Consider the following 23,645-nt stretch of genomic DNA (forward strand, 5'->3'; position numbering starts at 1 on the left):
TTTAGTGACATTAAGGCCTTTTGTTAAAAGTTTGTATTGACACATGACTATAGCACAAGAATTGAACAAATATGTTGGACAGGAATTGAACTCTTATCAATGTAATACATGTGTTAGAAACTAATTGTATAAAGTCAATATGATTGAGTTCGAGGTTTATGAACCCTTCTGCTAGACTTTTCTTCCCGAGTATTGGAGAGTATTTTCTTTCAGTTCTCAAATATGTTTGCAACTTACAAGAACTCAAGATTCTGAGTGTTATTAGATGAACTAGAGGTTATATTTTTCAATAACTATACATCCAAATAGGTTTTAAGAGGTTGTTTCTCGATGGTTTGTGCTCACTGTGCACATCTTATGTTTCAGGAGCTCTGCACGAAGGCAGTTCCTAAATGGTTCTTTTTTCCTTTTTGAAGCATATATCATGTGAAATAAAATGGTGATGTTTAGGACATTCTCTATACATCTAAGTAGAAATTACGCTGAGGTTTTTTCAAATTTGATCTTTGCGCAAGAATTTGTCTTAATATTTGACAAAATAAACAAATGAAGAAAATTTCTAAAAATATGTAAGATTTGAAAAAAATTGCTAGAATCTCCCTTAATTTCTATCAGATACATACTCCACATTCCCACTCATCGATTCACGATTGTTTTGTTCTGGACGACATTCTCCATACATATCCTAAAGAGATTACACGTTTTAGTATTCTATATTTCACTTGAATTAGTTTGATTCGTTAAACAATTGAATTTTACTTCAATTAATTTAGTTACGGGATAGTAGTTTGCAAATTTAACAATAATTCAAAATAATTAAGTAAATACAATAATTTAATTAAGTATATACAATAATTTAATTAAGTATATACAATAATTTAATTCAACATTCTTAAAATTTTGTATTAAAACTTTAAATTAAAAATTGATGATACAAGTTTAAAACTTTAAATTAAATTATTATTTCTGGCCATCAATTACAAAGGGTTACACCATTCTAGTGTTATTATGAGACTTGAAGCTCACAAATCACGTTAAAAGTAAATTACCATGACAACTTAATCAAATTAATTCGTCACGAAATCTTTAGAGTAAAATACTATATTTGATTAGATTGGGTAGGGGCCGCGCGAACGCAGGCCCCCACAGCAACAAATAATGACGTAGGCTCTGCTACTTTGAGCAGACCTTAGGGTGGCACCCCTCCGCAATGTGCAATGGAGGCCACCACCCCAGGCCATGGGCCTTCATGATCGCCCAATAACCCCGTCCAGGTAAGTATGTTTTACGGCCACCACTCCACTTCTATTTATACCCACTTGGCCTTTCTCATCTTCCATCCTCTCCGATGTGGGACAAAACAAATTCATTTGCTATAGTATCTAACGAGTCCAGGAGTCACAAGTGGATCTTTCCTCTCCCAAATTTTAATTTACCACGAACCTTTTCTATTGTACGAGTTTATTTTAGAAATCTGTATTACGTAACTTAACACATTTGTAATAGTTTGCTTTCCCAATAACTTAGGAAATCAATTTTAGTACTAATTATTTATTGTAAACATCGGCTTAAGAACCATTTTATTTACGATTTTGTTCACTTTTCATATTTTTGTTACAATAACGATTCTGTTCTTGTTAAGGAAAGCACTATTTTATGTACAATTTTTGGTGTCTATTTCTTTCTTGATTTCTTGTCATGTTTAAAGCACCACGGTTTTATCTTTTTTTATGTAATAGTTGAAATTATTAACCAAATGTAGCGCAAAAAAAAAAATGTTAAAATAAACAATAGGAAATTTATAAATTATAGTTTCAAATTTATTATTTTTTTTTTTTTGCTGTACTTGAAAATTTCTCAAACAAATACTACATTTTTAGAAAAACTATTTCAAAAAATAGTCTTTAATTTATCAAAACTTGAATTAATTTTTATTAATAATGGTAGAAAGAAAATAACAAAGCTTGAAATCAGAAGTACAAAAGAGTAAAAAATCAAATTGTTACCATCATGACATGACAATTTATTTACATCAATTCATAAATTTCTTAGATTCTGGGAAAGCCTGCTAATTAAATAGAGTTTAAAGAAATGAGTTGAGCTCATTTGGCTAAAAGATATGTCATCATAACGACAGACGTACCTAGACGCAGTTTACCTTTGAAACTTTTCTTCCTATATATGTTCTTATTTATTCAAGTATGTGATTGGAATTTAAAGAACCGTGATATGGATATTCAAGCACTGCACATTTAAATCTCAATTAAGAGAATTCACAGCTATAGATACAAAATCTGCATAGATAGCCAAAATTAACATTAGTTCTAAAGCAAGAAAAATTTGCCAGGAATTGAAACTCTATCAATGTCTTTAATTTCAACATATAATGGGAACAACTATTGCATTTAAACCCCAATGACCCTGACAGGTATGCTCCAAACCCAAAAAGTAACAACTGTCTAATGAGACTAAAAATAGTCTAAACATGAAAAGAGTGCACTCATTGATCGGCGATGGTGACCTCAACCTCCACCCCAGGTTCAATGGTGATGGAGGTAATCTGCTTCACTACATCAGCAGAGCTGAAAAGGTCGATAACCCGCTTGTGGACACGAAGTTCAAATCTGTCCCATGTGTTGGTACCTACAATAAAGAACCGAACAAAGAAATAGTTTCACTAAGAATTGACCTTTGATGATTTTTCAACATCGGATTCATATCTATAAAAACCAAAAGAATCCACCCCTCTCCAAATTTGATAGCAAATATTCAAATGACTTCACAAGAAATGAGTTCCAAATGCAATGAACCGCCACGAAGGGATATGTACATATATTAGTCTCAAATCCAGGAGAAAAATGAACTTAAACTCAGAAGTTCACAGATAAGTGGAAAATAAAGTACCTTCACCACATGGAGATTTTCTGGTTGTGATGAGAAGAACTTTAGTGGGCATTCTCACTGGTCCCTTCACCCTCAACCTCTTGTCCTTCGCACCACGAACCAAATCCGCGCAGACTATTGATTAAAAATGACATCAAACCAACAAACTAATTGAATTGGACAACTTTGAAAAATAAAAACCCAATTATATGATAATCCAACTATGCAGTTGAAATCAATGGAGTGAGGATTAACAATGCTGACATCCACCAAAACAGACTACAATCTTAAGAAGTAATTTAACAACCCCTAGACTCACATTGGTCATTAGGCACATAATAGGGATCCTTCAACCATTCTATCCAACAATACTATCCCTATAATTTGTTCACGTATTTACAACATCATATCGTATTCATAATCAGAGCATTGTAAGAAAATTACCAACCAATCATCCTCTACTAGTGACATGAAAGTTAACTAACTAAAGAAACGAAAACGCAGTCTCATTTGAGTCCCATATTCACTAAATTACAAAAGAAGAAGAAAACAACAACAACAATAATCCAACATGTAAGAATGAATACCTTTCTCGAGGTTCTTGACATTTTTGGAGGAGAGTGTAATCCTGATCTTATGGATTTGCTCTTGCGTGTCTTCTAAGCCTGGCTTAGTTGGTTTCATTGCTGCGTACGCCATACTTTCCTGTTTCCAAAATGAATCTGTTGAACCAACCCAACAATGTTTTCAATATTGACAAAACGAAACTCAACCACAGGAAGTGTTTATGGTCATAAGAAGTCCAAAATACAAGAAACAATAAACAATGGAGATAAGAAAAAGAGAGAAACCTGAGACGGCGGGTGCGAAGGAGATCTCAACAATTGCGTATTCAGCTGCCTCTGAAAGAAGGAGAACGAGAGTGACGATGTTACGATTTATATGATTCGGGAGCGATTAGGGTTTTTTTTCTTCCTTCCCTAAAGTGGGCTCGGGTTTGGTCATCGGTTTTTGAGGCCCATTAAACTTGGACCTTTTCTTAGCCCAAGTGCTCTTAAATTATAATTAATTATTAATTTACAATATTTCCCAACACTAATACTACTTCACATTTATATATAAGCTAATAGGCAAATTTTATAAGATACTTCAATATTGATATATTCGCTGTATTTTAGTACAACCTTTGCAAAGATAGGGATTGAATCTTCAGAGTAAAAAATATTGAACGTTAATTATCAAAATCCATTTTCCTTTGTGAATGAGGTTATGAGGGGATCCTTAATTTCCTAAGTCTTTGACGTTTAAGGTTATGTTTCCTTGGAAGGACATGAAGTTGCACTAGATACAAATTAAAGTTTATCTCTGATCTATTGGATCATTGGAAAGTTAAAAAGTTATATGAGGTTTTTATGACTATGGATGTGATTAAAATGTTGTTAAACCAGTCTAATATAGGGAGGAGTGATGAGTTTGACATTTCAACAAACCAAGTGATTATTTTGGTTAAAAGTGATTACAAACTGACTCTAGCTAGGTTACAGGTCAATGGATCTGTCTATGGAAGATTAAATCTCAAATAAGATTGCCATTTTAGCTGCAACTACCTTTTCTACTATAGATTCCCTTAGAAGATATAATCTTGCAGTAAAATCGTGGTGCCCATCTTGTATGTCTAGAGAGGAATCGTAGGCTTATGCTTTATTTGTTTGTTCCCAAGCTATTTCAATGGTGTGTGGAATTATGAATTCAAAAGACCACATCTGGGTTAATGCGGGGCAAAGTGATTGGAAATGTTGATTATGAGACGGAGTTTTGTGTAGTGCCAAAAGAATATAAGTTGCTTATTGGGAAAAGGTGTCCCTTTGTATGATCTTTCGAATAATGTTTTAAGTATTGTCATTGTGGATGCAGTGTGTTTCAAATGAAGTTCAAAGTTGGCTTTGGTGGAACTATTAGGTCTACCACGATGTCCACTTTTAAGATTATGCTACATGGGTTTAAGGGAAGTATGTGCTGAATTTGCTATTGTTTGTGTTTAACATGAAGGTTAGGTCTTTCTTTGTCAATAGGTGTGTGAATTTACCTGATTCTTTTGACAATGGTTCAGATGCTTTGAGGGCTATTGATCACATGGAGGTGGACATGTATATTCTAAATATTAGAAGGCCTATTCAACTTTGTTTTCAAATTTGACTTCTTTTCAATATGTGCCTTGATTTCAAATCAAACAGTGCACACTTTGGCTTATTTAGATTTTTCGGGGTGGTCGAGTGTTTTATGGCTTCACCACTTCCCTTCGTGAATTGTGTCCTTATTCTTAAGTAACGTTCATTCATTATAGGTCGTTCGTCCTTTAAATTTTGTTGAGTTGGCTTTGTATGGAAAAAAATTAAAATACTTGTATATCTACTGTATATTCAACTTAAAAAATTAAAAAATTCAATGGATAGAAAAATATAAGATAATTATGATTTTGATTATAGCTATATTATTAAATAATAGTAGGGTAGACCGTGGAAATATATATGATAAGTCGTTTTTCATAAATAACTACTAAAACTCAATAATTTTTATTATATTTTGAAGAAAATATCTCCTTATGGTTATCAACTTCATGGATGCATTAGATGTCTTCACAAGTAGGAACACCACAACATTATATGTCTTCGGACTTTTGTGTCATTTTTTTGTATTTGGAGGACTCTATTTCATTATATTTTGAAAGAAATACATCTCTATTACTTGAAATGGCACCACATGAATTTTAGGTCTCTGTCTGAAGCAAAAAATGATCACTAATTTTTTTTCCCAACAATTTTTAAGATCTTTCCTGACTAAAAATTCTCGTAGTGTGAGGAAGAAAGAAAAGGAACTACTAAAACCTCCTTCAACGTTATAATTAGTTACATTAGATTTATTTTTACTTCTAACAACTTAAGCTTTTTGTTGTTACTTGGTGGTTGCTACCCTTTGGAATATATGGAACCAAAGAAATAGAAAGATTTTCAAGAAGGAAGAAAAATTAGTTGGTTCTGTGTAGGAGGACATTCAAGCTACAACTGGTCTCTGGACAAGTCGTTCTCCTCTTTTCAAAAATTACTCGGTCAGTTCTATTGTTTTAAACTTAAATGTTTTCTAGTTGTTTGGGCTCATTGTTATTTAATGAAGTCGGACTGATGATGGTGCTTAGGAGATGTCTACCTAGTGAAAATGTACTGGTGCACCTGCTGACTCACGTTATCTTTCTCTAGAAAAAACAACTTAAGCTTTTTAAAAAATTGATAGTTTAAATAGCAACAAATTAACTAGGTGGTTGGTGAAGTTTTATGGTGCAATTTTGGTATACACGAGTTCTAGAAAATTTCTAGAATTTTTCAAGTGTTTATATAAGTGCACCAAATTGCTTCCAAACACTTGTTGACATTATTCGCAAAAATTGATAGGGTTTTTTTAGTACAACTCATTTTTAGACCATATATATAAACATTTGGTAGGGATGAGATATGGAACTTCTCAAGGATGAAAGTTGAAAGGTCATGTTAGTGATTGCCGCTTAGCTGATTAAGTTCAATTTTGCTCCTTAATCGTCTGGTATATGAATGATAATGGTGAAATGCATATACACAAGTGTATCTAAAGGAAGAAAAAAAAACCATCAGAAGACCTTAAAATTCTTCATAGATATCAAATAATGGAATTTTAACATAGTATACAAATTGACTTCTAATAAACTAAAAGAAAAATCAGTAAACTTCTAATATAAATTATCCCCTAGTTCCTATATATACATTTTGAAGGATGGTTTATATTACTCTTTATAAATCCTAATACTTCAAAAACAAAAAAAACTTTCTCCATCTCCATCTCCATCTCCATGATCTCCTTGGTTATGGCAGAAGGCGAGAGAAATTTCCTTGATCTAACAGGAAAAAAGTTACAATCAAGCTTGAATGACTTTCCCCTGTGGAAGCCTAACCCTAAAAACATGTTCTTCTCCAGTGCACTTATCCACCTTCACGACCCACTGACTTTGCCTCCTCCTCCTCATCCTCCTTCCATCCTCCCCGGCTTTCGACTCCTCTGCCCCAACTTTCGTCACCATCACCCCCATCCCGATCGGCAAAAGATGGGTCGTCGATCCCTCCGACCACCCGGTGGCTCCTCCTTCACATCTTTTGCTCATGGCATTGAAACCCACCACCAGGGTGGCGCCTTGGTCGTTCTTCCTTCTCGATCTAACGGCCTCCAACACCGCCATGTGGCAACCCAAGTTACAGTCCATTAGAACAAAATCTACCTCTGTGTACTGTGTTTTTATTAGCTTCTCCGCTTCTCCCACTACGAACTCTATTCCGTGGTCATGTGATACCATTCCAAGAATTGCTTGTGATACATGAAGATCTTCTTGTCGTTGAATTATGCACACCACTCGTCCGCCCGTTTGCCCGGCAGCTGCGGCAAGTGCGAGGATCTTGTGATCGGCAGATCTTTCGTATGCCACCACCATTAGCTGGGCGTTGTTTCCAGCCGCCATGGCTGAAATGAACTCCCCTACGTCGGGTTCGTTTGCCTTTTGGCCCTGAAAAATAAGACGAAAACTATTGTTAGAAGAGTACTGAAGCCAGTGGGAATGTATTTTAATCAGGAAGAAACGATTGTATAAAAGAAAAGAAAAACCTTTTTTTAAAAGAAAAAGAAAAAGAAAAAGGAAAAGTGGATTGGTTTATAGTTTATGTTTGTTGTTACCATTTTGAGGGTGTTGAGGAAGGCTTCAGTGGCGTTCTCAGCAGACCAGCTAGCCATTGAGTATACTTTGTTTAACTTCTCACAATCTCAACCTTTTGTGTTTCTGTATCTTCCTAAAATTGAAGTATTTGTAAGAAATAAAACAGCAATGGTTGTGGAAATATTCTGTTTTGAGAGATTATCTTGTGAAGGTTTGTTTATATAGAGGAGAGGAATCCAAAGAAGATTGGTACTAAAGGCAACTGTTTATGCCACTCTGCCCAATTCTTTTTTATTTTTTCTTAAATGTAGACCCATCTGGCAAATGGTTAAAATAATAATACTCATTAATCATTAATCTAACAATGAATAATATACTTGGTTACAATCTAGATACCACACATCTCTATACATTTTTCTTTTTTAAAAATGCTAGCATTAAAATGTAGATGTTAGGTAGGTGATATGGAGATTTCAATTTTATAGTTACGACACATATTTCTAAAATCACAAAACTTATAAATTTTATTTTAGATAAATAATTAATATCGTTTTTACTCTAAAAACTAGGTTATGTTTATAGTTATTATTAATACTCCATGTTAGATTAAATTAGATGATGTATTGTCTTTTATGATTATTGGTAAAAGATGCTAGAAATACCCATCAATATTTAAATATCAATATCTAACCTTTGAATTTAATAGATATATCCATTAATATTTTAACCCTACCTACACCTTTGTTATTGAATACTTGGGATGGAGACCATATTATAAATAAGATTGCATGACATACACTCAAATATTTATTTTCATGTATAATATTTTCAACTTTTCTTTAATTTCCAAATATAATTTGTGGCCCCTCTCTTTTTAGAAATAGCTAGATTGTGTAGATCCATTGTATACAAGATGTGTGGTACATTTTTTTACCCCATTTGAGTGATATATTGATATATCTAAGCAATTTCATGGTTGCTGCGTGGGAATAACGTGGTCTTTATTAGAAAGATTTTGGAATATATGTGCACATATTATTTGAACAATAATACACATTGGAATCATTTGTTCATTGGATCATTTGATCATGCCAATTGCCAAATTATTATATTTGTCAAAAGACTTTTCAGCTAGATCATGTGTATGGGTCCTCAACAATTTCTTGAACTTAGGTTTTTACTTGGTTGGACAGTACTATTTGTAATTACTACAACAATTTTGATGTAATATGTGTTAACGATTTTGAAGTGTCATGATATGAGATACGAGGTTAGTTATATAATAATGAAGACAATTTAAAATCACGTATTGATTAGATACAATATCATTTTAAAGCTAACATTAAAATCAACGTAAAATATTGAGCTGATCAGTTTAAACTTTATAGAATCAGTTTTGAGTTTTTCTTTTGTTTTGTTATGTAGTGTTGTGAGATTATATGAGATCATTTTTCCATGTGTGGTTAGGATGATTAAAAGTCGAACCAATAAAAAATAAAAAAATATGCATGATATTTATTTAAATTATAAAATAAAACAATATATTTAATAAAAAAATGTATAGAAATGGGATCTTACCTAGAAATATGATTGTTTAAGGTAGCTAGGAGGCTTCGTTTGCAACAACTTGAGAAGTCATTGAAGAGAAAAAAGAGAGAAAGAAAAGAATAATCATTCTTAGTAAAATTATTTAAGTTTGAACAAACAAAGTATGCCCCAAAAATTGATTAGTTACCTGTAAATGTCTTGATATTAAGGGACAAAAGGAACTTTCATTTCAGACTGAAAATAAACTATTGTGCTAGGAAATGTACTGTGACAATTAAGTTATTTTTTCAATTATTTTTAGGAGGCACAATTAGACCCACCCCCATGTTAGCTGAGGCAGCAAGCTAAGTGTAAGGAAAAACCAATTTGTCAATTTTCAAATATGTAAAACCTTGAGGATAAAAAGGTTTGAACTATATATATTTTAAGGTTAGATTAATAATGCAAAACTTTGTCCTAATATTTATCGAAATTGATGTCCTCTGTTTGTACGGGTTGTCACGATCGACATTAGTACATATTTGCACATGATCATGATAATTGAATAATTCTCATATTATGCATTAATATTAATGCTTGATTTTTTAGTTTTATTATGTATATTATTGGTTTTTATATAGCTGGATTAAATGTCAGATTATATATATATATATATATATATATATATATATATATATATATAATTATATATATATATATATATATATTGTATTTGGTTAAATGTATCCCCCATATAATTTAGATTGCGCTAATAGTAACCTTAGGTCCTTTATTAATAATGATATAGTGGAAATAGGTGATATCATGTATTCTTTAATAAAGCCAATTTAGACCAAACTTATGTGATTAAGACAAATAATCATATGCCATGATTGTGTGTTTTTTCTTTTACTAAAGATGTTGATATATTATATGTACAGTAAAATATATTCAAATTCTATAAATCAGTAAAATTTTGCTATTTCATTAAAAAAAAGTAGTATACTTCAATATCAATAGAGAGAGCTTTAGTAGTTAAAATTAAGCTTTAAAATTAACCATGTAAGCATATCAATGGTCTACTTTCCTCTCTCTACATGCGTTAGAAATCATGTACACCTATAAGTTTATAATATAGGATTACCTATCCCATGGAGAATTTATAATACGAAGGTGTGAATCAAAACCACTCTCTTATAATTCTTTCAAAATAATTTCAATTAATTTTTTTTGCAATCTCTTATCTAAATACATGAGATTTTGCTAGTTTGTTGACATACATACAATAGTAGACAAGGAGAATAAATAGTATTAAAATCTCTGGATTTTTCTCCAACCAAATGTACCAAAGAGAGATTAATTAACTAGGGAGGGTAGGAGGTACATAGTGACTAGTCCCTTCAAAACTATGGACTAGTCAAAACTATTTAATTATTTCTTTTGGTTATCAAGTAACATGCACACATGGTTAAACTTTTAGGAGTGATTTGGACAGAAAATTATGCAAAACTATGATTATCTTTTTTAACGGCAGTAAACTATTTCAAAAAATTAAACATTTGTTACAATTTACTATTTAATATTTTATTATTTTTTTTAATGGTTACAAACTAAAATAATTAGAATAAAAAAACACAAACTATCATAAATAGACTATATTCCACTTTTTACCTGATAAAAAGATGTTCTCTAATGTTAGATTAAAATAACACATATATGGAAATGTCAATTTTTGAATTCATTAGTGAAAAAGACAACCATTTTACCAAATGCAAGCAGGGAGGAGAGAGAAGAAAAACTGAAAATAATATACAAGGAAAGGTGAAATGGCAGATTAGAGTGGAGGTGTTAAGAAAGAAAGGAGAAAGTGAATAGAAAATGAAGGAAATAAGCGTTTATCTGTGTCCCCATGAAAGGGAAGCAATTAGATCTAGATCAGATCAGTTTGCTACCCATAGAAAAGACATGGTCCAAACAAAGCAAGCCCATAATAATATAAACACTTTCCAGTTTTCTTGTCTCTTACTTCAATTACAAAAATGCCCCAACCTCATATTACTCTATATGCCCCACAGCTGCTTGCTTGGAAGATGGTGCATATGCAGAAAGAAGGCCATATAAATATATTAATGTGTTAAAGTTTAATTTGAATTTTGTAGTTGGGAGTGGATATGGGTGCTGGGGATTCCTTGAATCTGTGAAAGAAAATGGGAGTTTGAAAGTGATAGGTAATGGGAGAAGATATGGGTTAGAGATGAACAAGATGTGGGTCTTTCAAGATTGTTCTGTTTGGATATATAGTCTGCACAAATTCAGTTTTAGAATATGACATGCCCCTCTATCGTCTCATAAACCCCCACACATATGGAATTTATTGCAACTTTCCTTCTTATCCAAAAAGAAAAAAGAAATGGATAGGAGAAAGAAATAGTATCCTACTCTATTTATTTTCACTATAAAATTTTCTTCATAAATATATTAATATATTTTTGTGTGACACACCATAGAGCAAGGTAGTACTACGAATTTGTCCACCACTACATTCTATAGTATATAGACGAAAAAATATATTTGTTTTGTAATGGCTAATCTATGAAAAGATTGGAACCTATGGTAGCTTTTATCACAATTTTCCTTAGCTAGGCTTCATTATTTTGGTTCATTTCTATTCATCTATTTCCCATCTATTTTTCTTTTATATTATTTTGATTTAAGTATATATGTAAAACTAAATACTTCATATTAACATATTATTATCTGACCTTATCTTCTCCTTCCAATATATGCAATCAAACATTTCAAAGCTATTAAAATATGGTTTTGTTGATTCAACTATGCTTATTTTGACGTAGATTATAAGTTGCATCGATTATCGAAACATCCTAAACACCATCATTATATCTAGGAAATAGATTGACTTGTACTTATCTAGAGTTTAGGTGTAATTTATCTTTAGTTGTCCAATTAAAAATTGTCATAGGTTGCACACATAAAAATATTCTCAATGTTGACCGGTCAGTACAAGAAATTGGAATAATTTTGACGCCAGAAACAACTAACCACCTTTCGCCGATGCAACATTGCTTGCATCAGCAAAAAGACATTCCGCGACGTATAAGAACCAAACGCCGCGAAAAGTTTAAAATTAAATTTAATATTTTCACTTTCTGTGATGTGTGTCAGAGTGCACATTAAGAGAATGTTAAATAATAATTATTGTTTAAACTTTTCCCGACATCTATTTGCTACACATTAAAAAAAGTTTAAATATTGATTTTTCATTTAAATTTTTTTCGACATCGGGCAGACTAACGTCGCATAAAGTTTAATAATAATTATTATTTAAACATTCTTCGATGTACACCATGCCACAGGTCAAGGAAAATGTACGTATTGAAGTGACAAAATGGTCGCCTTTCCGTGACGTGTGGCAGATAGACGTTAGAGAAAGTTTAAATATTGATTTTTCATTTAAACTTTCTCTGACGTCGGACAAACTAACACCACCGAAAGTTAAATAATTATTATTATCTAAACATTCTCTAACGTGCACCCTGCCACACGTCAAGGAAAGTGGACTCATTGAAGTGACAATGGTCACCTTTTTGTGACATGTGGCAGGGTGCACGTTGGAGATGTTTAAATAAGGAATTCATTATTTAAACTTTATGCAACGTTAGTCTACCCAACATCGGGGAAAGATTCATTTTCCAACGTTTTCAAATACGTCGAATGAAGCCCACTATATTTCTTTCCTCTTCAACACATAACTGATTGCAGAACGAAGGGAAAAGAAAAATCGATCAAGAGAGAGGAAGAGGAGGAGATCTATGCTGTCGTCTGTTCGTCTTCGTCGTCGTCACCGTCGGAAGTGTCCTCATCCCCCTCTTTTTCCTCTGTCACTATTCCCCACTCTCCCTCACTCTCCCTCTCTCCTTCCCTCTACTTTCTCCATGTTTTCCTTCTCCAAATCGCTCATTCTCTCTCATTCCTTTGTACTTTCTCTCTTTCCCTTATCTGAATCGCTCGTCTCCATCCCTTTCTCTGTCCAATTTCATTATCAGAAAATGATTAATCGCTTGGAAATAGACTAACGTATCATCAACATCAACCATATCTGACAAGGACATAAATAAATGGAAGAATTTAGTGGGTTTCTTTTGATTCATCTCTTTCTTGACTCTTTAATTAGAGATTGATTGAACTTCCAATTTTAGTTTCTTGATGGATTAATTGTTATAAATCATCTATAAATTGAATTTGTTTTTTGAAATATTGGGAAGTAGAAAGAATAGAAACATAATCAATCGTTATACATCACGTTGGGAAGCCCTTCCGCGACGTGTTGACAACGTTCGTCGACGGACACTTCACCGTCGTCGACGTTATCTGCGTCAGGAAAAGTATCCCGGCGTACCTGTCGACATCAACGTCGACATTGGGGTAACCTTCACCTATGTTGTTTAGGATTTTCGCTGACATGGGGTTGCACCAGGGAACACCCTATTTCTTGTAGTGAGTGCCTCCTTGAATTTACCAATCACGATTGGATCTCAATTTTTTTTTATTGGACCAAATTAATGTCTATTTTGGGTTTTATGGGCTATGATATCATATTTGATGGTATGTGGTTCCATCTTGAAACTAATTGATAATGATAAGAGTAGTTCATCTATATTTATAACGAGCTAGTGTGAATCTCTTTTGTTTTTCTAATATAAGATTCTCAACCTTTTACAATAAGTTGCATGTTTTATAGTACAATAGTTGAATTATTAGTCAAAATAAAAAACAAAACCAACGTTTAAAAATACTTTTTCTTTTAGTTAATAAAATTTGGCTTTGTTTTCTAAAACCATAAATTAAAAAAGATAGATAATTAATAACCCAATAAATTTGAGGTGGAAGTAAGGTAGAATTAATTTTTTTACAAAATCAAATAACCAATCCTAGCAATTGTAACAATTTTTAGTTATTTTTTCTTGGGTGTTTTTATAAAACAGTTGTGACTGTTTTTTTTTTTAATAAAAAGAGTAATAATTCAACTGGGAAAGACTTTTGTGATCGAGTACATTCATGTTGACACTGATCTCTCTATGTCTAAATTTACACCCTCTGTTAATAAATGTTGCAATTAACTTTGTCATTAATGGTTTAAAGATGCTAGTCAAATAAATTCCTATAATGAACATGTGTTTCTATTACTGCCTGCCTAAATAAGTATAGTTGTGAGTAAATTAAGATTTATAAGGTCTATATGTACTCACATACACAAACCCAAGCATTACAAAACTTGTAAAGCAAATTGTTAAAAAGAATTATCATAATTTGAAAATAAAAGTATTCCCATAGACACGCTAGAGTGGTTCATATTGATTAGATCAATTATTTTATGTATCCCATAGTCATATCTAATAATTATTTTCATTTAATTTGTTTAAATCATGAATTGTAATAAATAATAATATTGAAATATTGAAATGTTTTTAAAATTGTGAATCAAACCAATCATTTTAATCAAAGAAACAAAATATGAAACGAATCGTATCTCTCCGGTGGCTCAATCATGAAATATTAATCAGAATGGGTGTTTCTTCTTTAATTATTAAAATTTATTTTATAATTGGAAAAGGAAGAGGAGAAATATAATTCAACGCCCACGTGCACGGCAGCAAAATAGCGTGAGATATGGAAATAATAGCCTCGAAAATTAATCAAAGTTTAATAGTAACGTTTTAATATTATTCAACAACGAATATTAAATATGACAAAATAAAAGCAAGTGGGATGGTGCTTGTTTTTTTATTATAATAATAATAATTATTATTAATATTGTAAACATTACATTACATCATATTTATGAAATTGTAATGAAAGTCGGTATAGCACAATTGAATTGGTTTTTTTATTGTGTTTACTTACAAATATGTTGGTTGTATTTTCAACTGTAATGATAGTATCAATCAAAATAATAAACTTGAAAAATTCACAACTTTCATGTTGTTAAATAGTTTGTATAACAACAACCATTGAGGTGATGAGTCTATGTGATTTTCAATTGCAATTTGATTGAACACATTTTATTCCTCAATCACGTTACAATGTTTTATTACAAATTTAAAGGCATGTCCCTAGATCTCATTGTGGTTACATAAACCATGAAAATAACAAAGGTAATCAATTGCCCCTCACTTTTAGATTGTCATTGATGAATTGCTTTTTAATGGGTGTAAACACGACGTGAATATATTGTTTTTCAAAATTTATGGTTGTAATATTGTTGTAGCTTTAAATTTTGAGAGGGGGTCTCTCCCTCCAAAATACGTAACACCTAAATTATGTAACAAAAATTAATTTATCACGTTGTTCATCCCTAAAGATGAATATGTACATTTATTTGACATATGTTGTGGCACGTAACGTGCATTAAAAAAACTTGACTAAGTTGCAATCACCACTAACATACAAAAAACACACTCACACATAAATGAGCACACTTCAACTATCATATAAATTTGTTAGTGATAGAAAAGTTTGTAATTCTAATTTCTCAAAAAATAGCGGTAGAAATTACAGTTCAAATATCATCTCCTTTTAAGGTGACACTCTCCTATTTGATGAGATATTACTTGAAATTGGTAAAGTAAATTGTAATTGAAGTGTAATGGCCCACTAATTTAAACTCATTATAATAGTGGTCGTTTCAAACTATTTAATCTTCCATTGACAACAATACTATAGTTACAAATCATATATATTACTACAATGTTTACTTTTTCATACTCACATTCTCTCTCTTTATATTTCAATTATTAATATTTTCAAATATTATTAAAATGGTTTGTGTGAAATTAAGTTAGATTTAAATTACAAACCCTATATATATATAAGAAAAAATAGTAATATTTAATATTAGATTGGTCATAGTATAAATATTTAATCTACACAGTAAATTTATTAAAGACAATATTTATGTATACGATATTCAATTAAATCTTAGTTATATGTAAAATAAATATATATTTTATTGTAAAATTTACATAAATGGAAGAAAATACAAAGTATTTTACATTTTATAACAAAATAAAAATAAAAATGGAGGGCATATATTACTTTTATATTATTTCAAAAACACCCTTTAACATACTCAAATATTCGCGGAGAGAAATTGTCTTCTTCATTAATTTTTTTCGGCAACTTCATCGTCTTCCTTCGTTTAATCTTTTTAGTGACATGATATCTACTTGATGATCAAATTGGAGGGTTGTAAATGATGACATTATAACTTTACCTCCTATTTTTAAACGTTCAGTTGGAAAGATCTAAAAAATTAAGAATCTCATCGATTGGTGAAGTTTCTATCAGCTGGAAGACCTTTTTATCGGTGTCTCACTAATAAAAACCGATAAATTTTTGTTAATGTTTATCACTGATAGAAACCAATAGAAAAAAACTCCATGTTTCAAATCTCAGCTGAACCCAACCCTGAGATGATCCGAGTTCTAGGCTTTTTAACTTATCTGTCTTCCATCTATCTCAGTCGGACAAACTCTGGGATTTGCCCGTGAACTCAATTTTTAAAGCTTTATGTCCTTCAGCTCGATCGAAAAACATCAAGATCAGCCTCGGGAGTAGGCTTCTTAACTTCTCCATCTTCCATCTATGTTGGCCAGAGAAGCACTATGATTTGCCTGAGAACTCAATCTCTAAAGCTTTTTGTCCTTCATCTCATTCGAAAAACATCATATTAGCCCCATGATTAGGCTTCTTAACTTCTTTGCCTTCCATCTGTCCTGGTCGGACAAGCATTGAGATCAGCCCCATAACTTAATCTCTAAACTTTTTTGTTTTCATCTTGATCGAAAAACACCAATATTATCCCTAGGAGTAGACTTCTTAACTTCTCTACCTTCCATCCCGATCGAACAAGCATCAAAATTAGCTCGAGAACTCAATTTTTGAAGCTTTCTATCTTTCATCTTGGATGGGAAACACCAAGATTAGCCCCTATAGTAGGCTTCTTAACTTCTCTGCCTTCCATCCCCACCAAACAAGCACTGAAATTAGCTCGAGAACTCAATTTTTAAAACTTTATGTCTTTCATCTCGATTGAAAAACACCAAGATTAGCCCCTAGAGTAGGCTTCTTAGCTTCTCTACCTTCCATCCCAGCTAGACAAGCACCAATATTAGCCTAAGTACTCAATCTCTCTCTAAACCTTTATGCCCCTTACCTCAACTGAGAAACACTGTGATTAGCCCCAATATTAGGTTTCTTAACTTCACTGCATTCCATCCTAGCCGAACAAACATCGAGATTAGTTTGAGAACTCAATCTCTAAAGCTTTATGTCCTTCATTTCAACCATGAAACACCGAGATTAGCTTCGAGACTTCACTTCTAACATTATGTGCACCGAGTATGGAAAGAAAAAAATCGTGATTAATTTGGGTGATTTATGTTTTCATAGGCTTTTTTTTGGCCGTATTTCACCCTATGTTTTTGGCTTATACATGATGGGTTAAAAAATTTGTAATGAGATAGTAAATATTTTACCTGATTATTCTATTTTAAAAAACCAACCTTTTATTTTTGGTGTAGTCATTTTCTAATAAACTTTAAAAAATGTGTATTTATTTGTTATTGAAAATTCATATGCTCCATAGAATTTTAGCTACCTACATTGCACATGTTATATAACTATTACCAATAAATTTTGTTTAAATTATTTTTTAAACATATTTGGCTTGGTCATCAAATTAAAACAACAAAAAGTATAATAATAGTAGGAAATAAACAACATGAAATAGGAAATTTCTCCAAAATTATCTCCCACTTCCAGATTTCTTTGAATTGTTACGGATGTACATGCTCTCTAGAAATCCACCAAATTTCTCTATTTATATGCAAATGACAAATAAGAGAGATGACTTCACTAACCTAATAATGTGTAAGTATAAGACATACATGTAACATGTAGAGTGATGCATGTGGTGATTAGAATTTGAAAATTGTCATTGTCTGTACTATATATAAGCATCTACATTACATCTAATTTAACATATTTATAATAGATTTTAATTTTTAGTTTACAATATTCAAAGAATGTAAACAAATATTTTATTTTAAACTTAATTATGTAAAAACAATTTGAATAAACAGTTAAAATGACTATGTGTTAAACTAATTTAAGATCAGATTAACCCCCTTCACTTTTTAGAGGAGAAAATACACATTTATATAAACTTTGTGTGTAATAATTGTTTATAATAGTTTTAATAGTTCTCAAATAATTTGTTTTCATTTAATTTTCAAAACCTATTCTCAAAACTAAACTCGTAAAAAAGTTAAACTAAACACTTTGTCATACACAAACTCAACATTTTTAAATATGCATATGGTTCACGGGCTTTCTATTGCATACTTCAAACACATCCAATTAAGACTTTCAACTTGTCTAGATTCCAATTAGTTTCAAAGGTCCGAACATTTTTCAACTAAAAGTTTCAACCATCAGTTTCAAATACCAAAAAACATAAAGGAACAAAACAACATATATTCATGAAAACAAATCAGTCCACCTAATATAAAATTACAAATCCTTGAGAAAAGATTATAATTCAATTAATAAGATTTAAATCTCTATAATTTATGAAAATTATAACTAAACAAATGTCCTTAATATCAAATCTATCTATTAGTCAATGTTCAACGCCTAGTCATTTAAACCATATTTTAATTTCAACTTAATATATCTCTTGTTGATTTGATTTAAAACTACCAAATTAAATTGATTGTTTTTTTCATTATTATTATATCCATACAAATATCAAATTATTTAAAACAAATATTCAACCATTATTTAACATCGACTTTTCTTAAAAATAGATATTTCAATATGTTTGACATTCAACTTTCGTAGATGAATTTTATATTTTAAATGAATGTATAATATATTTTCTATCTAACAGTTTTAAAAAGTATATATTCTTTTATCTAACTTTTAAGTACAAAAATACTATATTTGTGATTTGTAAGTTTAAAATGTTATATTTTCACGTTCGAATATTGAGTTTTACGGATGATCCCAATGTATTATTATTTTAAACTTTAATCCTCACACTTTAGAGCATGCTCACTGTAGTATTAATAATGATTCTGAGTTAATTAATTTAAGAGTTACTATAGTTTTACAAATACAGATCTACCAAGTAAGATTGGTCCAGTTGGCCATCTTTGTGGCAGATGAGGTGGATCTTGAATTTTCTTCTAACAATATTACTAAAAGAAAATCCACTACCCTATTTTTATCGTTAAGAAAGAAAAAAACTAAATTATTTATTTGAATTAGCCACCACAGGTAATTATTTATTTTTAAAGATCATACCATCTAAATAAAGAACAAACCTACCGTACTACCACGTCGGACTGACACGCAACATTCCACGTTGGCGATTAGCAAAAATAGAAACAGCGTGGAAAAGAAAAGAAAAAAGAAGCTATTATTCTTCTCCTGTTGTCTATCCTGAACGCAAATTTCGTTTGAAGTTTCAACGATCGTAATCTATCGTGCAGGAGTTACCGGGTTTTCAAGTCCACCGGAGTCAGCGGCGAGGTTTTGGAGAGAACACGGAGAGGGTTTCCGATGGGGAATACGTATTGTGTGTTGTTTGGGTGCGTGGAGCAATCAAGTGTTGGGGTGGTGGAAAGATGGGGAAGGTTTGAAAAATTGGCTCAGCCTGGGCTCCATTTCTTCAACCCATTTGCCGGTGAGTGCCTCGCCGGTATCCTCTCCACCAGAATTTCTTCCCTCGATGTTCGCATTGAGACCAAGACCAAGGTATTTCTCCCTTCGTCTTTCAAATTTATTCCTCTGCTGGTCGTAATTTCAAGTTTTATAGCAACGGATTTCTGGGGTTTGGGGTTTTTCTTTTCTATGTGTGAAATTTTCGTTTTATGTTCTAATTGACTTTTAATTTAGAGTTTCTTTTACTATAATTAATGTTTACACGAAACGTCTCGCAAGAATAATCAAGATCATGTAGATGACCTAGGGTGGAATTGAGTCTGTTGAGTATCGTGTTGTATCTTGACGGTACTGTTAATGGAGGTTTTCGTAGTAGAACAAAACAGAAAGAGACAAGATACTAAATGAAAACTGAGATTTGGATGATCTTATGTGAGGAGGAACTGGTTTGTACTGAATATCAATGTTGTGCTCAATTTGAACAATCTTGTTCATGGTCGTGAATTCTGAAATTTTTACTGCAGGACAATGTCTTTGTGCAACTGCTGTGTTCTATTCAGTACCGAGTCATCAAAGAAAATGCCGATGATGCATTTTATGAGTTGCAAAATCCTCAAGAACAAATTCAGGCTTACGTGTTTGATGGTATATGCACTGATCCCACAGTCACTATTTAGGTCCATAACTCATTTTTTATGTGTTTTCATGGTTTGCGTCAGTGACTGAAGCATTTTTGGTTATTGATTGAAGTGGTTCGTGCCGTTGTTCCAAAAATGAATTTGGATGAACTATTTGAACAAAAGGGTGAAGTTGCTAAAGCGGTATCAGAGGAACTTGAGAAGGTGACTTGCGCTTTTACCATATTGCTCCTCACTTGAATTTCCCCTTCCAAACATGAAAACATTGTGGGTGTCTTTTAGCTTTGGATGCCATGCTATTCCATTTAACCCGTGATTGTATTTTTTCCATTCTTTGCTCCAAATCATGTGATTATTTATAAGGCCTGCTTAGATTGTGCAGATAACTTAATTACAGAAGTTGAGATTATGTAGCCTATATTTACTTGGTAGATTTTTTTATTTGTAAAACTATGTGTAACTTGGATACAAAAGCCTAGGTTTTGTAGGAAGAATTTGTTTAGTCCATGCAGACCGTAATGGGAAGAGTTCTAAAACGCCATATCGAACAGTCCATGGATTGAATGCCGCCACAGGGTTGTGTAGCCATGATTTTAGACCACCTTTGCCTTCTTGACGTATTGAACATTTTTCTTTCCACACACACACAGTTATCTAAGAGGTTTACTGTACGTTGGATCTAACATTTTTTTATTGGAGCCTAGAAAACTTTCATGGGGTGTTTATTGGAGTCTAGAAAATGGGGTGTTTGGGAACTTGGAATGTAATCAGAATTAATGAGAATCGGAGTAGTGTTGAATGTGTGTCAAATTGAGAGCGGAACAAAAGTGAAAACGATGGAAAATAGAGTTAATTGAAAACTGTAGGGAGTTTAATATAACAACCTGGGTTCAAATGGTCAATCAAAACATGAATTGTGGATTATATTAAAATGCATTTCAATCCCATTATGGGTGTCCAAACACCCCTAATGCTCTAATTAATTTTTGTCTTCAAGTAAGAGACTATATTATATGGTGCATCTTAGATATAGAATTTGGTTGGGACTTTTTAAAATGACCGATAGATTTCAACACATATTCACCTCTTGAATCAGGTGATGGGAGATTATGGATACAGTCTAGAGCACATTTTAATGGTCGATATAATACCGGATGCTTCTGTGCGCAGGGCAATGAATGAAATTAATGCAGGTAAGGATCTTAGTCATTTTGCATGTCATTTCATATAGGAAGGACCCTCTGTCCTTCTTCTTCTGTATCATGTAGTTTGGTGTAACTGTATTTTCTTGGTTCCACCATTAAATAGTCAGACGTGCAATGTCCACTATTTCCAGGTGGAGCACAGCAAACAGTACATGCTCTCCTTCTGAATTGACATTGCATGGACTTCATATAATTTTCTTTTCGTTCTTCAAAATTTCAGATTCCTTCATATATTTTCTATTTCTATATTATGAGATCCTCGGCCTGTGCAATACATTTTTTTCTACAGCTCAAAGGCTTCAACTTGCTAGTGTGTACAAAGGGGAAGCGGAGAAGGTGCTCCTAGTAAAGAAGGCAGAAGCTGAAGCCGAAGCAAAATACCTGGGTGGTGTCGGTGTGGCTAGACAGAGGCAAGCGATCACAGATGGTCTGAGAGAAAATATCTTGAACTTCTCTCATAAGGTGGAAGGCACCTCAGCCAAAGAGGTCATGGATCTGATCCTAATCACTCAATATTTTGACACCATCAAAGATCTTGGAAATTCCTCAAAGAATACAACTGTATTCATACCTCACGGGCCAGGCCATGTTAGAGATATCAGTGGCCAAATACGCAACGGCATGATGGAGGCTGCTGCGAGCGCCCAGCCCAGGGTCACAAATGATGAGGTGAACATTAATTTACTTCAATGATTCATCAGACACCATGTATATGTTCTTCTTCTCCGCAACTCTGGAAAAAAATGTTCTTTACATGTGACGAGGGTGTATAACAATATAACGATTTGCAGAGTCGATATACCTGTTTTGGTTTGTGTATAGAGAGGGTTCAAGAGATGTTCAATAAGCTGGAAAAATGTATCTCCTGATATATAGATTTTTTTATCACCACTTGATATTCCTATTTACAAATTAAAATGTTATGTAATTGTCTTGTATTTCTTCACACCATCATGCCTGAGACAAGAGCTCCATGGCCATGCCCATGAATTTGATGAATAAAATTATTGTATTAAGTCTTTTGTTATTATTGTTATTATCTAACTCCTTCAACAAATCAACACATTGTGAAAGGGAATGTAAATGATGGCCTTAAATTATTGTATATGATCAAATTAACCATTGGTAAAAAAAACTTGAGAACATTGCCCTATCTACTAGTACCAATTTATGTCCTAAGACCTATGTACATTAAGATTAAATTACCATTTTTTTGGCCTGGAGTTTGAGAAATTTGTAAATCATCTATTAAATGTCAATTTATCAATTTTCGGTATAATGACCGGCTTTTAAATTTTTTTTTTGTATGTTGCTGTAAATTCTCGGTTTCTATCCAAAATGCCCTTTAGGCTTGATTTGTTTTCATCATCCACTAGTTCAATGTTCTAATAGAAAAACAAAACTTGAGTTATAATCTCGTTACCTGTTATCTTAACTCTCTAGCCTTGTTCTATGAATAAAAAAAGAGCTTTAGCTCGACTAGTGGGTCAACTAATGTGAAGTGAGATGGTGAGATGAACTTGACAAACCACCCAATGCAAGTGGTAAGACCATGCTTGGTATTTTCTATACAACAACTCAAAACCTTATAGTATCGTTAGACTCAAAATTAAAATTTTTGAGCAAAGGTTAAAATTATATTAACAAAGAAATTGTTTTAAGTCATATATGATATTAATCCGTATTAAGTATCAAGTTAACTTAAATATAATTTCACCTAATAAACTATTTAATCTTGTAAAAGAAACCCTTAATCACTGCAAAATTATTAGGCTAAAATTTTTGTGGAGATGTTTGATTTGATATTGTAATCAATAAAATGAGTATTATGTGATTGATAATAAGAAAACCAAAGAAATAAAGAGGAGGGGTCATAATTTAAAAAAAAAAAAAAAACGAATTATTCATTTTGTTTTT

General features: G+C 32.1%; 3 protein-coding genes and 1 non-coding gene across 5 annotated transcripts; 1 reads left to right on the forward strand and 3 right to left on the reverse strand.

Annotated features, from left to right (window-relative positions):
- Positions 1-1,118: 1,118 nt before the first annotated feature.
- Positions 1,119-1,282, reverse strand: LOC116402987. Its single transcript, XR_004215718.1, has one exon. It is a non-coding gene; the product is annotated as a U1 spliceosomal RNA (small nuclear RNA).
- Positions 1,283-2,234: 952 nt separating this feature from the next.
- Positions 2,235-3,877, reverse strand: LOC101209551 (40S ribosomal protein S20-2). Of its 2 annotated transcripts, none has more exons than XM_004148083.3 (4): positions 3,735-3,877; positions 3,471-3,605; positions 2,905-3,018; positions 2,235-2,643 (listed from the first exon to the last, which is right to left on the reverse strand). In XM_004148083.3, exons 2-4 carry the CDS (start codon positions 3,580-3,582, stop codon positions 2,501-2,503), a joined length of 369 nt encoding a protein of 122 aa, XP_004148131.3. In that variant the 5' UTR covers positions 3,583-3,605; positions 3,735-3,877; the 3' UTR covers positions 2,235-2,500. The 2 variants fall into 2 exon arrangements, with proteins under 2 accessions (XP_004148131.3, XP_031739457.1); XM_031883597.1 differs by having other exon boundaries at positions 3,471-3,588; positions 3,735-3,840.
- A 2,658-nt stretch (positions 3,878-6,535) lies between these two features.
- Positions 6,536-7,814, reverse strand: LOC101217454. The gene is made up of 2 exons (XM_004148112.3): positions 7,633-7,814; positions 6,536-7,465 (listed from the first exon to the last, which is right to left on the reverse strand). The coding sequence occupies exons 1-2, from the start codon at positions 7,687-7,689 to the stop codon at positions 6,827-6,829; spliced, it is 696 nt and encodes a 231-aa protein (XP_004148160.1). The 5' UTR covers positions 7,690-7,814; the 3' UTR covers positions 6,536-6,826.
- An 11,820-nt stretch (positions 7,815-19,634) lies between these two features.
- On the forward strand, positions 19,635-22,758 carry LOC101208816 (hypersensitive-induced response protein 4). Its single transcript, XM_004148080.3, has 5 exons — positions 19,635-19,978; positions 20,410-20,530; positions 20,636-20,727; positions 21,620-21,716; positions 22,018-22,758. The coding sequence occupies exons 1-5, from the start codon at positions 19,784-19,786 to the stop codon at positions 22,419-22,421; spliced, it is 909 nt and encodes a 302-aa protein (XP_004148128.1). The 5' UTR covers positions 19,635-19,783; the 3' UTR covers positions 22,422-22,758.
- The last annotated feature ends 887 nt before the right edge of the window (positions 22,759-23,645 follow it).

This window comes from Cucumis sativus, chromosome 3, assembly GCF_000004075.3.
Source record: "Cucumis sativus cultivar 9930 chromosome 3, Cucumber_9930_V3, whole genome shotgun sequence".
Lineage (NCBI taxonomy): Eukaryota > Viridiplantae > Streptophyta > Magnoliopsida > Cucurbitales > Cucurbitaceae > Cucumis > Cucumis sativus.

What these genes read in the sequence shown, in the direction of transcription:
- LOC101209551 (XM_004148083.3), bottom strand. Translation starts at nt 3,582, where the DNA reads ATGGCGTACGCAGCAATGAAACCAACTAAGCCAGGCTTAGAAGACACG. An exon ending in TGTCAAGAACCTCGAGAAAG is followed by an intron (nt 3,019 to 3,470) that starts GTATTCATTCTT and finishes TTTAATCAATAG; the next exon opens with TCTGCGCGGATTTGGTTCGT. An exon ending in AAAATCTCCATGTGGTGAAG is followed by an intron (nt 2,644 to 2,904) that starts GTACTTTATTTT and finishes TCTTTATTGTAG; the next exon opens with GTACCAACACATGGGACAGA.
- LOC101217454 (XM_004148112.3), bottom strand. Translation starts at nt 7,689, where the DNA reads ATGGCTAGCTGGTCTGCTGAGAACGCCACTGAAGCCTTCCTCAACACC. An exon ending in TCCTCAACACCCTCAAAATG is followed by an intron (nt 7,466 to 7,632) that starts GTAACAACAAAC and finishes CTTATTTTTCAG; the next exon opens with GGCCAAAAGGCAAACGAACC.
- LOC101208816 (XM_004148080.3), top strand. Translation starts at nt 19,784, where the DNA reads ATGGGGAATACGTATTGTGTGTTGTTTGGGTGCGTGGAGCAATCAAGT. An exon ending in GCATTGAGACCAAGACCAAG is followed by an intron (nt 19,979 to 20,409) that starts GTATTTCTCCCT and finishes TTTTTACTGCAG; the next exon opens with GACAATGTCTTTGTGCAACT. An exon ending in AATGAATGAAATTAATGCAG is followed by an intron (nt 21,717 to 22,017) that starts GTAAGGATCTTA and finishes TTTTTTCTACAG; the next exon opens with CTCAAAGGCTTCAACTTGCT.